The 12,668-nt window shown below is 39.3% G+C and overlaps 1 protein-coding gene across 6 annotated transcripts in view; it reads right to left on the minus strand.

The window, feature by feature from the left end:
• The window catches only part of LOC105483219 (Sp3 transcription factor), an 82,394-nt gene that overhangs the window by 52,139 nt on the left and 17,587 nt on the right, over positions 1–12,668 (minus strand). For 5 of the 6 annotated variants that reach the window (XR_011609867.1, XR_011609868.1, XM_071072964.1 and 2 more), the window contains exon 5: positions 259–300. The exons of the other annotated variant lie outside the window; for it this stretch is intronic. Coding sequence is in view for 3 of the 5 variants with exons in the window: in XM_071072964.1 (XP_070929065.1) it covers positions 259–300 (42 nt within the window). In the remaining 2 variants the exon portion in view is untranslated. The remainder of the gene's footprint in view (positions 1–258; positions 301–12,668) is intronic. 6 annotated transcript variants of the gene reach the window in all.

The raw sequence follows: 12,668 nt of genomic DNA on the forward strand, positions 1-12,668 counted from the left end.
GGCACCCGTAGTCCCACCTACTCAGGTGGCTAATGCAGTAGGATCCCTTGAACCCAGGAGTTTGAGGATGCAGTGAGCTATAATTGTACCCCTGTACTCCACTCTGGGTGAGAGAGAACTTGCCTCTAAAAATATAAGAGCAAAAACTTAACTGATTAGAATGGAAAAAAAGCAAAAATGGGAATAGACATCAAATACAATTTTTTAAAATTCATTTTGGCCATCAGGTACTTCAAATCCTCTTTAAAACTTTCTTACCAAGTCTTTTTGAGTGGTTACTGCTGTTGAAACAAGCGTAGGCTGAAAGAAAATTAAATAGGAGTGAAAAAAACTATTTATAAAAAGTAGGGAGAAAGCAGGAAATAATAAATGACATAATGCTAATCAAAACTAAAGATATTTTCACCAATTTTCAAAACGATTTCCTTACACCCTTTAAAGTTAACTTCTGCCATTTATTAACACTGTAACATAGAAAGTCAACTGCCAGGCCTGTAATCCCAGCACTTCAGGAGGCACACAGGATTACCCAAGGCCAGGGGTTCAAGACCAGCCTGAGCAACACAGCAAGACCCCATCACTGTAAAACATAAAAAGTAAATAAAAAAAAAAAATTTTAAATCAGCTCTCTACTTATTTATCAACAAATATAAGGTATTACCTTCAAGGTCAAAAGCTTTGCTTTTACAGTTCTAAGGCTGAAACTTTCTTCTAAAAATAAATACATTCTCTTCCATCTTCACTTAAACATTCAAGAAGGAATTTTGGCATATAAGAGGATCCAAGGTAATGAATGGCTGAATTACATGAAGTAACGGGAATTAAATACTTTAAGTGGCAGAAAATAAAAAAGCACCAAAAAGAAGGGCTTATGTAAATATAGCGGCAAATTTTCCTTAGGGAATAAGTGTACTGATATGTTAACTGGTATCAGATACCAGCAATTAATTCTTTCTTACAAAACCTGTTTTAAAGTCGATGTTCTAGGACAGGTGCAATGACTCACACCTGTAAATTAGAGGCCGAGGCGGGAGAACTGATTGAGCCCAGGAGTTCGGGGCTGCAGTAAGCTATGATCATGCCACTGCACTCCAGCCTGGGCGACAGAGTGAGACGCTGTTTCCAAAAAATACAAAGCTGGGTATTCTAACTTATTAATGATCAGTTCAGGCTAAAAGAAGCTCTTTTAAATAAAGCAGAGGTGATATCTAGAATTGACAGACAATTCATGTAGATGCTTTCCTGACGGAAAATAGTAAGACAAAACCAAAACCCAACCAACAAAACCACCAACACCAAACTAATCAGCTGAGTCCAAACTAAACTTTCCAACGCCAAATGTCAGGTGAAAGAGAAATCCTGTTTTCCTGTTACCCAAAGAAATATATTACCCACTAAAACTTTACTATCCCAAAAGAGTATCTTAGAAATGGTAGAAAATACACATTTCCTGCATGTTTTACTGATGCTAATAAGTTTTATGGTCCCACTCCACCCCCCCCAAAATTTCCCAAAGCATCTTCCTTTTTATAATTCCCTTGTTCAGTTTTATCAATTCTCCTGACCTCAATTGTGTCTATCACCCCTCTCCTACAGAATTCCATTCCTTTGTCCTAGGCTCAGCCCTCCATCTCTGCTAGCAACAATTATTTCAACCACAAATTCAATCCATTCAAACTACTATCATTTTGGGGTCACCAGATCAGTTTTCCCCTCACAAATGTGCCAATGATACAACTTTAAATGGATTCATCTCTTGTATTCCTGACAGTTAATCACCAATCCTATAAATCCGTATTTTGAAATGCCTGGCATTCTGCCTTCCTTCCTTCCTCCCTCCATTTAACTAAAGTGGCCTGTTACCACCTTCTTTTTTTGAGACGGAGTCCTGCTCTGTTACCCAGGCTGGAGTGCAGTGGCGCAATCTTGGCTTACTGCAACCTCTGCCTCCTGGGTTCAAGCAATTCTGTCTCAGTCTCCCGAGTTGCTGGGACTACAGGTGCATGCCACCACACCTGGCTAATTTTTTTGTATTTTTAGTAAAGACAGGGTTTCACCATATTGGTCAGGCTGCTCTTGACCTCAGGTGATCCACCTGCCTTGGCCTCCCAAAGTGCTGGGATTACAGGAGTGAACCACCACGCCTGGCCCCGCTCCTACCTTCTTTGGTGCTAGTTTCTTCCCATTCCACTCTGTTCTGGAGATACGTCTTCCAAACATTGATTTACTCACATTATTCCTCTGTTCAAAAACTTTCATGGGCTACTTAAGTAAGGTTAAAAATAGTGAAACCCTCACCAATAGTATTCAGTGCTTTTCATTCTCTCACCATACTTACTCAAATGTGTCCTATCAGCACTAGTCACCAAACCGCCTAGATTTCTATACATGCTATAACAGCATTTCCCAAAGTAGTTCCTCACAATTAACCCAATGAAATACTGATCACTACAGAGGTATAATCTAAAAAAGAAAAAAATGCTGCTTCCTTTCCTTAAATAGGTTCATTTCCCACAGAATTTCTCAGAAACTTTTAACATGCTAATGAGCATTTTTATAACATTTAATAACACCTATTAATACCTTACAAACCATTTTTGGAGAAATGCTTTGCCTTGCCTCTATTTTTTTTTTTTTTTTTTTAGACCTTGTTAGTAAACATCTTCCTCTCATCTCTCTACCTATACAAATCTAGATTCCCCATTAACCTTCTCTTCTCTCTTCTCTATTAGGTCTCCTGGAGCCTTCTTTGATTTTCTATTCCTCTGAAATTCTACACAGTTATCTGTATCACGCAATTTAGTGACTTATTACATTGATTTATATTGCAGATCATACACCGATTTATACTGATTACTGCTCCATGTATCTATCTTACTCCAATAAATCTGTAAGCTTCCTGAGAAAATGAATAGGTACATACTTTTACAGACAATACAAAAAAAGTACATATTTGACTAGTTTCAATGTAAGAAACTTTTCACCCGCTCTCTCAAGTTCTTGAGGCTTTATTATCCCCGTGCCCAAACAAGGCTGCCAAATGAAAGCAGCAAAGAGATTTATTAAAAATGTATCTGACTTTCCCCTTCATATGCAAGAAAAACCAAGAACACTTCTACTGCAGCTTTATGTGACTGGCTATTCCCCGAAATTTATCAACTACCTTCTTCATTAACACAAGAGATAATGCAGGAAAATAGCCTAAACAGTAAAAACTTCATCTTCAAGGCTTTCACAACAGAACCATAAAATCGTCTTCCACTTGTGAATCAAGGAAGTATTCAAACCCTGCCCAAGCTGTTACTATGAACAAAGTTTACTAACCCAAACATCACAGGAGATGTTGGAACCAAAATTAAAGTCCAATCTTAGTTAACGTTAAATTTCTTGAAAAAAAGTTTTTAAATAATCCTTCTGATGCTCACTAAAGTCTGAGAAAAAAAATGTTTAAAAAGAAATTTTATAATATTTTTAATCCAAATTTTCTACTCATTAAAAACATGAGGCTAAAACTCACATTCTCAAAACCTTTTTATTCTAGAAAATCTCCAATATATACCAAAGTAGAAAAGTATAACAAACTCCCATGTGCCCATCACCCAAATTCCACAAACTCTGGGACAACTGTATTTCATGTATAACCCAAACTGCCATTTTGAAACAAATCCCAGATATAACATTTCATCTGCAAATATTTCATTATGTACTGCTCAAAGATAAAGAATTTACGTTTTAAAAATCTCTCATCATGTCATTAGAATAAAAATACACAAAATCTACAGTGTTAAAAAATGACTTTGGGGCAAGTCATTTAATTCTCCTAAATTCTCTCATATGCAGGTAAGACTAAACCTAACGTTCCTTTTGCTTAAGTTTCTTCCGTCACAGGTTTATATGTTGGCTTCTGAAACATAATTCTGAACGTCAAGAGTTTTTAAAAAGCTACAAATTTAGCACAATTACAGAATTGGTAGAAGTATGAAACAAACAGAATGCAACTTTCACATCTGAACAAAGTTATAATCCCAGCACTTTGGGAGGCCAAGGAGGGTGGATCACCTGAGGTCAAAAGTTCCAAGACCAGCCTGGTCAACATGGTAAAACCCTGTCTCTACTAAATATACAAAAATTAGCCAGGCATGGTGGCGGGCACCTGTAATCCCAGCTACTCGGGAGGCTGAGGCAGGAGAATCGCTTGAACCCAAGAGGCAGAGGTTGCAGTGAGCCGAGATAGTGCCGCCACTGTGCTCCCACCTGGGCAACAAGAGCTAAACTTTGTCTCCAAGAAGAAAAAAAAAAAAAAAAAGCAAGCAAGCAAACAGGTAAAATTTAAGGTAAAATTTACATTATACATTTCCACACAAATCTACGTTTATTCTGTATCTATTACTGGTATCTCTTCATTTTATCCATTTAAAAAAAAAGGAGGAAAAAAAAGAGTAAGAAATGACTGCCCAATTCCAAAACAAGAAATACATGTTAGCTATAATACGAGACAAAGGACAAGGGCTATTAAACAAGCAGTAATTCAAAGCTGGCAAGAAGAAAGGAAGGCTGCGGGATAAGGTAGTATCTGAGCTAAGTCTTGAAAGATGTCAACCTGAAGGTTACTCCACTATTCCTGTTTCTAAAGTGCTGTGGGGTTCAATGTTAACATACCATTTATCACATTATACTAGAATTGTGTGCATGTCTGTCTAACCCAATGATTCTTAAGGGGGAGATGAAGAACTGTCCTCCAGGGGACATGTGGCAAATGTGTGAAGCCATTTTTTTTTACTGTCACAACTGCAGGGGGTACAGAGTGCTACCAGCGTCTAGAGGGTAAGTCAGGAATGCTCCTCAATATCCTACAATGCAGAGGACAACCCCACAATGAAGAATCACCAGGCCCAAAATATCAACAGTGCAGAGGTTGAGAAATCACAGTCTAACCTGTTAGATTATGAGCACCTTTAGTGCAAGAATTATCATACTCATCTTTGTAACTCCAGTATCTGGCATGCACAGCAAGAGCGCTGTAAGTATTTGTAGACTCAAGAGACCTCAATTCAAAGGTAAAGGAAGAGCCAGTCAAGACTTTACAGAAAGCAACAACATGATCTGTGTTTAGGGAAAATGAATGATACAAAAATGATGTATTGGAGCATTTCTAGTGTCTTACAAAATTAAAAATGCACATATTCTCCAACCTTGGGATTTTGCTTTCAGATGTATATGCTTCGGATATGCATACTAAAAAGAAATGATACATCTGCATAAGGATATCCACTATAGCATTTTTGAAGTAAGATTAAAAATTTTTGTGACATCTGGCCAGGCACAGTGGCTCATGCCTGAATTCCCAGCACTTTGAGAGGCCAAGGCAGGTGGATCACCTGAGGTCAGGAGTTTGAGACCATCTGGCCAACATGGTGAAACACTGTCTAGGTGTGGTGGTGTGGGCCTGTAGTCCCAGCTACTCAGGAGGCTGAGGCAGGAGGATCACTTGAGCCAGAGAGGCGGAAGTTGCAGTGGGCCAAGATTGCGCCACTGCACTCCAGCCTGAGCAACAGAGCGAGACTCCATCTCGAAAAAAAAAAGTTACATCTGATTTTGGGAGAGGAATTAAAAAGATAAAAAATGTAAAATTGTTTTAAAAAAAAATAAATTTGTGTTGATGCACCAGAAAGGAGGAAAGATTGGAGGCATGGAAAATAAAAGTTGTTTTTTAAGAGAGAGTCACCCAGGCTGGAGTGCAATGACTCAATCATAACTCACTGTAGCCTTGATCTCCTAGGTTCAAGCAATCCTCCCATCAGCCTCTCTGAGCAGATAGGACTATGGTTACATGTTACCGTGATCAACTAATTTTTTGTTTTTTTGGTAAAGGCAAGGTCTTGCTTGGTTGCCCAGACTGGTTTCAACTTCCTGGCTTCAAGCAATTCTCCCAGCCTCAGCCTCCCAAAGTGCTGGGATTATGACACCACACTCAGCCTAGACTAGATGTCTTAACAGCAGTCTAGGACAGTGCTCCCCAACCTTTTTGGCACCAGGGACCAGTTTCATGGAAGACAATTTCACCGCTGAAGGGGAGATGGTTTCAGGATGAAACTGTTCCACTCACTCAGATCATCAGGCATTAGATCTTCATAAGCAGCTTGCAATCATTAATTTGTGGCGACATTCTTAGAAAACCAACCGCCTCAACCAGGTCCACCTCCAGCTACCATCTATTTCTTTTCTTTTTTTTTTTTTTTTTGAGACAGAGTCTTGCTCTGTCGCCCGGGCTGGAGTGCAGTGGCCGGATCTCAGCTCACTGCAAGCTCCGCCTCCCGGGTTCACACCATTCTCCTGCCTCAGCCTCCAGAGTAGCTGGGACTACAGGCGCCCGCCACCTCGCCCGGCTAGTTTTTTGTAGTTTTTAGTAGAGACGGGGTTTCACCGCGTTAGCCAGGATGGTCTCGATCTCCTGACCTCGTGATCTGCCCGTCTCGGCCTCCCAAAGTGCTGGGATTACAGGCTTGAGCCACCGCGCCCGGCCAAATGTTGCTCATAACACGAGAAAAAAAAAAAATTGTAATTTCTCTCACCAAATCCTCTTCTCCTTTTAAATCATTCTACTCATGCTTTCCCCCTCAGCACTCCAATGAAACCACTTGTTAAAAGTCACCAACAACCATTATCTTGCTAAATCCAATATCCCATTCTCTCTCATCTTATGTACCCTCCACGATATATGAATAGATGATGCTAGGTACAGTGGCTCACGTCTGTAATCCCAGCACTTTGGGAGACTAAGGCAGGTGGATACCTTGAGCCCATGAGTTCGAGACCAGCCTGGTCAACGTGGCGAAATCCCATCTCTACTAAAAATTACAAAACATAAGCCAGACATGGCAGCACACACACGCAGTCCCAGTTACCTGGGAAGCTGTGGTGGTAAGGTCATCTGAACCTGGAAGGTTGAGGCAGTGATCATGCCACTGCACTACAGCCTGGGTGATAGTGAGACCCTGTCTAAAAAAAAGAAAAGAAAGGGATAAGCATTCCCTCCTCCGTTCTTAATTTACTGACTTGGCTTCCAAAATATACTTGGCTTTCATGGAAGCTCCTTCTGTTTCCTTTGCGAGCTCTTCCTCTACTTCTCACCCTCTAAATGTTGAGAATGCCCTAAGACTCACTCTTAAGGCTTTCCTTCAATTTTGGATACTTAAGTTTCAGTTCCTGAATTTCTATTTGGTTCTTTTACAAATCTGCAGTGTCATTTCTGTTACAGTCTCCAACTGTTAAAATTTTTTCAAGCGTGGCTTGTATTCCCTAGACCACAGTTAGGTAGTTTTTAGTCTATTTCTATTGTTTCTGCTGGTTCTCATTCCTGTTGTCTTACCTTCTCATATGCCTGGTGGGTTACATTTGATACTTTGCCAGACCCTACATTTAAAAAGTCTAGAGAAATAATCTGAGGGTCAGAATATGATTTCCCAAGCTCTTCTCTATGTATATTCTTTCTCTATTAAGTTAGAAATTCTTAAACCAGTTGCACTTCAAAATCACTTGGGGACTTTTATAACACAACTTTCGTGGCTTCACGTAGAGCAATTAAACTAGAATTGTGAGGAGGATGAACACAAGTCGTTGGCATTTCTAGAAAGTTCTCTGAGAGATTCTACAATGCAGTCGAAAGTTGGGGCCAGGCGCGATGGCTCATGCCTATAAGCCTGTAATCCCAGCACTCTGGGAGGCCAAGGCAGGCGAATCACTTGAGGTCAGAAGTTCAAGACCAGCCTGGCCAGCATGGTGAAATCCCATCTCTATGAAAAATACAAAAATTAGCTAGGCGTGGTGGCGCACATCTGTAATCCCAGCTACTTGGGAGGCTGAGGCAGGAGAAACGCTTGAACCCAGGAGGCGGAAGTTACAGTCAGCTAGGATCATGCCACTGCACTCCAGCCTGGGCGACTGGAAAAGAAACTATGACCTGAATGATTTCATCGAGTCATATATGTATACACTAATGACACCCTAAATTCTACCTCCAGGCCAACCTGACCACTAGATTCTGATATTCTACTGTTTACTGGAACCATCCACTTGTAGATCTAATAGTCATTTCAAATTTAACAAAGCCATAACAGACTTAATTCCCACTTTACTCCACCCTTCCCCAGATTTTCCCCATTACTAGCCTAGCCAAACTATCATCTTTTGATTGTACAGTCAACCCTCCACGGGTTCTGTATCTGTGGATCCAACTAACTGCAAATCAAAAGTTTTTTTAAAAACACAAAAATAATAAAAATACAAAATTTAAAATACAGTACAACTATTTATATAGCATTTACATTATATTAGGTATTGTAAGTAACCTAGAGATGATTTAAAGCTTGTGGGAGGATGTGTGTAGGTTATATGCAAATACTACAAGAGACTAGAGCATCTGGGGATTTTGATATTCTAGGGGGTGTAGGAAGTATCCTAGAACCAATCCCCATTGGATACTGAGGGATGACTCTGTTGCTCCATCAGCCTTATGCTTACTCTGAGGCAGGGACCTGCTAGAGTGATCTTTTAAATACATAAATTATATCAGTTCCCTGCTTAAAACCTACCAATGTTTTCCTATGAGACATGAAATAAATCCAATTTCCCTACCATGGCATATATTATCTGGCCCCTGACTGATTACAATCTTATTTTCTAACACTCCTCATTCACGAAATTCCAGCCACCTTGCTCATTCCCTCTTCCTGGAATACTCTTTCCTCCAAATGTCAGTGACAGGCTCCTTTATCAATGTTCAGATCTGTAGCTTAATTTCATTTTCTTATAAGGTGGGATTTCCTAACCATCATATTTAAAATAACCACCATACTCCACGGTTATTCCATAACTCTGCTTTATTTTCTTTTTTAATTTAATTTTTATTTTGTTATGAGATGGGGGTCTCACTATGTTGCCCAGGCTGGTCTCGAACTCCTGAGCTTAAGTGAACCTCCCACTATGGTCTCCCAATGTGCTGGAATTAAAGGCGTGAACCACCGCTCCCAGCGCCGCTTTATTTTCTTCATAACACTAATTATGTAAAATTATTGTACTTGCTTACTTGTCTTCATCCACTAGAACACAAGATTCATGAGAGCAGGGACTTAGTCTTTTTCACTGCTGCAAAGAATACTACCTAGAATATTGTAGTATAAAACCATTTGTCACTTAATGACTGGGATACATTCTGAGAAATACATCATTAGGCGATTTCATTACTGTGCAAACATTGCAGTCTTTCTTACACAAACCTAGATGGTATAGTCTACTACACATCTAGGCTATAGGTATAGTCTGTTGTTCACAGGCTAAGAACCTGTATAACAAGTTACTATACTGAGTACTACAGGCAACTATAAACATGATGGTACATGGTACGTTATCTGTGTATCTAAACATAACAGAAAAGGAACCGTAAAAATAAAAGTCTTACATCTTATGGGACCACCATCGTATATGTGGTTTGTTGCTGACTGAAACATCATTATGCAGCATGTGACTGTACCCTCAAACATTTGTTGACTGAATCAATGACTGACTAACCTAGGTTACTGAGAGAATGATGGTCCTATGTACACATGGCTCCACTGTACACTACTTGTGAGGTGAAAGAGGTAAATAACATCTTAATGTTATGAAAATAGCTTTGACTTCACTCTCCCATTAAAGGATCACAGGGACACCTCCCCCAGGGGTCTCAGACCACACATTGAATCAGAGAATTAATGAGATTTATGAAAACAATGTCACACATTAAGTACCCTCATAAAATAAAGCCGAAGGCCTGGCATGGTGGCTCACACCTATAATCCCAACACTTCGGGAGGCCAAGGCAGGCAGACTGCTTGAGCTCAGAAATTCGAGGCCACCCTGGGCAACATGGCAAAACCCCATCTCTAGAAAAAATACAAAAGATTAGCCGGGTGTGGTGGCACACACCTGTAGTCCCAGCTGACTCAGGAGGAATGCTCGAACTTGGGAGCTGGAGATTGCAGTGAGCCAAAACTGCACCACTGCACTCCAACCTGGGTGACAGAGCTAGACCTTGTCTCAAAAAACATGAAGTTGAATACAAAAATTGTACCCAAGAACCACTAAAATGATGAGGCAGTTTAGAGAACAAGCTGTAAAAAAGTTCTCCTCTTGGATTAAAATACGGCATTACTGAAAAATGTAACACTCTAATGAAGAGCACACATCAGGTGATTTCCATTCTTTTATGTTCATCCAGAATCCTTATTTGCATTATTGTTGCTGACTAAATTATGGGGTAAATTTGGTTAATTATAAACTAAATACACTATTCCAGAAAACAAATTAAAGAGAAAAGTATTAAAAAAAAAAAAAAACCACCAGTGGTGGGGCAGTGGTTCACGCCTGTAATCCCAGCATTTTGAGAGGCCAAGGCAGCTGGATCACTTGAAACTAGGAGTTTGAGACCAGCCTGACCAACATGGTGAAACCTTATCTCCACAAAAAACAAACACTGAGCAGCCATTCATTCAAGATGCATTTAAATAAGTTGAATTATTTGAGCTCTCTAAAATTATATGGTTTAAATCACACAGCTATATCAGAACAAGTAAATGGTTATAGTATTTACTAATATTAAATTACATACACTTCAGGTTGATGGAGTATCATCCTCAAGGATGGGTCTCATGGAATTATGAACACTATTTTTCCATAGAATACTAAGAAACCAAAGTGTGACCAAAACCATATATTTAAAATTACTTTAAAGGTCACACAATGCATTTTAGATCTTCTAGTCTAAGAAAGTATAATTTAAAATTCCCAATTTCTTCCACATACTGTTCCCACTACATCAGAAGACGTGTAAATCAATACAAACTAAATTCAAAAACTACACCTCAAAGTTTCTAAGTTATTATACTAAAAAAGAGTCTAGTAAGAATTTATGTATACCTCAACCCAACATGACTAAACTTGAAGGCAAAAAAATGATGACATTATTTGTAGTGTGGGACAAAAGATTAATATCCCGGACATATAAAGACGTTTTACAACATCTTTATGTATACAGTATACAAGAAGTATGCTATATAAGTGGGGGAAAATAAGCAAAAAACGTAAAAGGCAATTTAACAAAAAAACACAATTAGCCAATAAACATGCAAAAATGTTCAGCTTCCCTAATAAAAACTCCACTGTACACTACTTGTGAGGTGAAAGAGGTAAATAACATCTTAATATTATGAAAATAGCTTTGACTTCACTCTCCCATTAAAGGATCACAGGGACACCTCCCCCAGGGGTCTCAGACTACACATTGAGAACCACTCCATTAGTATTTTGGGACAATATTATATGATGCCAGATTTGCTTTGAAATAACTCAGCAAAGGTCAGGCCTGTTGGCTCATGCCTTAATCCCAGCACTTTGGGAGGCTGAGGTGGACGGATCATTTGAGGTTGGGAGTTCAAAACTAGCCTGGCCAACGTGGTGAAATCCCATCTCTACTAAAAAATACAAAAATTAGCCAGGCATGGTGGCAGGCTCCTGTAATCCCAGCTACTCAAGATGACGATGCAGGAGGATCACTTGAACCCAGGAGGTGGAGGCTGCAATGAGCCAAGATTGCACCACTGCACTCCAGCCTGGGTGACAGAGTAAGATAGGGTCTCAAAAATAATAATACATTGATTAAATAACTCAGCAAAAATAAAACTTTAAATGGTAGAAATAAAAGAAAGAATAGCAGGGTGATCATCATTGCTAAAGCTGGGAAAGGGGTAAGTGGAAGGTTCATTATGTATTGTTTTTGTGTACTTTTGAAATTTTCTACATTTTTAAGTTACCAATATTATCATTTTTTTTTTTTTTAAAGAGATGGGGGTCTCTCTTGCCCAAGCTGGTCTTAAACTCCTGGCCTCAAGCAATTCTCCCACCTCAGCCTCCTGAGTAGCTGAAACTAAAGGCATATACCACCACACCAGGATTCAAATTACCAATTTTTAAAATCCATTTCTGTAATTACTGTTATTTCCTCATTTTCAACTCATTTCCTCAGGATCCATTTTTCCTACTTAATCCTATAGTAGTCAGTTCAATAAAGGTCTTTGAATAATAGTATTTTAAATATCTTCACTAAACTCTAAATCTTGAGTAGTTTAATTGCTCACTGAATTCTGGGCTGCTGGTTATTTTCTCTCAGCACTCTGAATACTACTCTATGATCTTCTGACATTTGTGTGGCTAAAAAGAAAGATACACCTTATTTTTTTTTTTTTTTTTTTTTTTTGAGACGGGGCCTCACTCTGTCACCAGTGTGGAGTGCAGTGGCACAATCACAGCTCACTGCAGCCTTGACCTGCCAGGCTCAAGCAATCCTCCCAACTTAGCCTCCCCAGTAACTACAACTACAGGTGCATACCACCACACCTGGCTTTATTTTTTTGGGGATTACAGGCATGATCCACCATGCTTGGCTGGGCTATCTATCATTCCTTGTAAGTAATCTGTCTTCTCTCTGTTAACATTTAAGATGTTAATGTAACATCTCTGTAATGTCTGTGATTTCAGTTTAAGTCAGAGATGAACTTATTTCTACTTATCTACATACTTGAAATAAAACTTGATCTGTAGATTGTATTTCTTCAACACAAGAAAATTCTTAGCCA

Source organism: Macaca nemestrina, chromosome 11 (assembly GCF_043159975.1).
Source record: "Macaca nemestrina isolate mMacNem1 chromosome 11, mMacNem.hap1, whole genome shotgun sequence".
In the NCBI taxonomy this organism is placed as follows: Eukaryota; Metazoa; Chordata; class Mammalia; order Primates; family Cercopithecidae; genus Macaca; species Macaca nemestrina.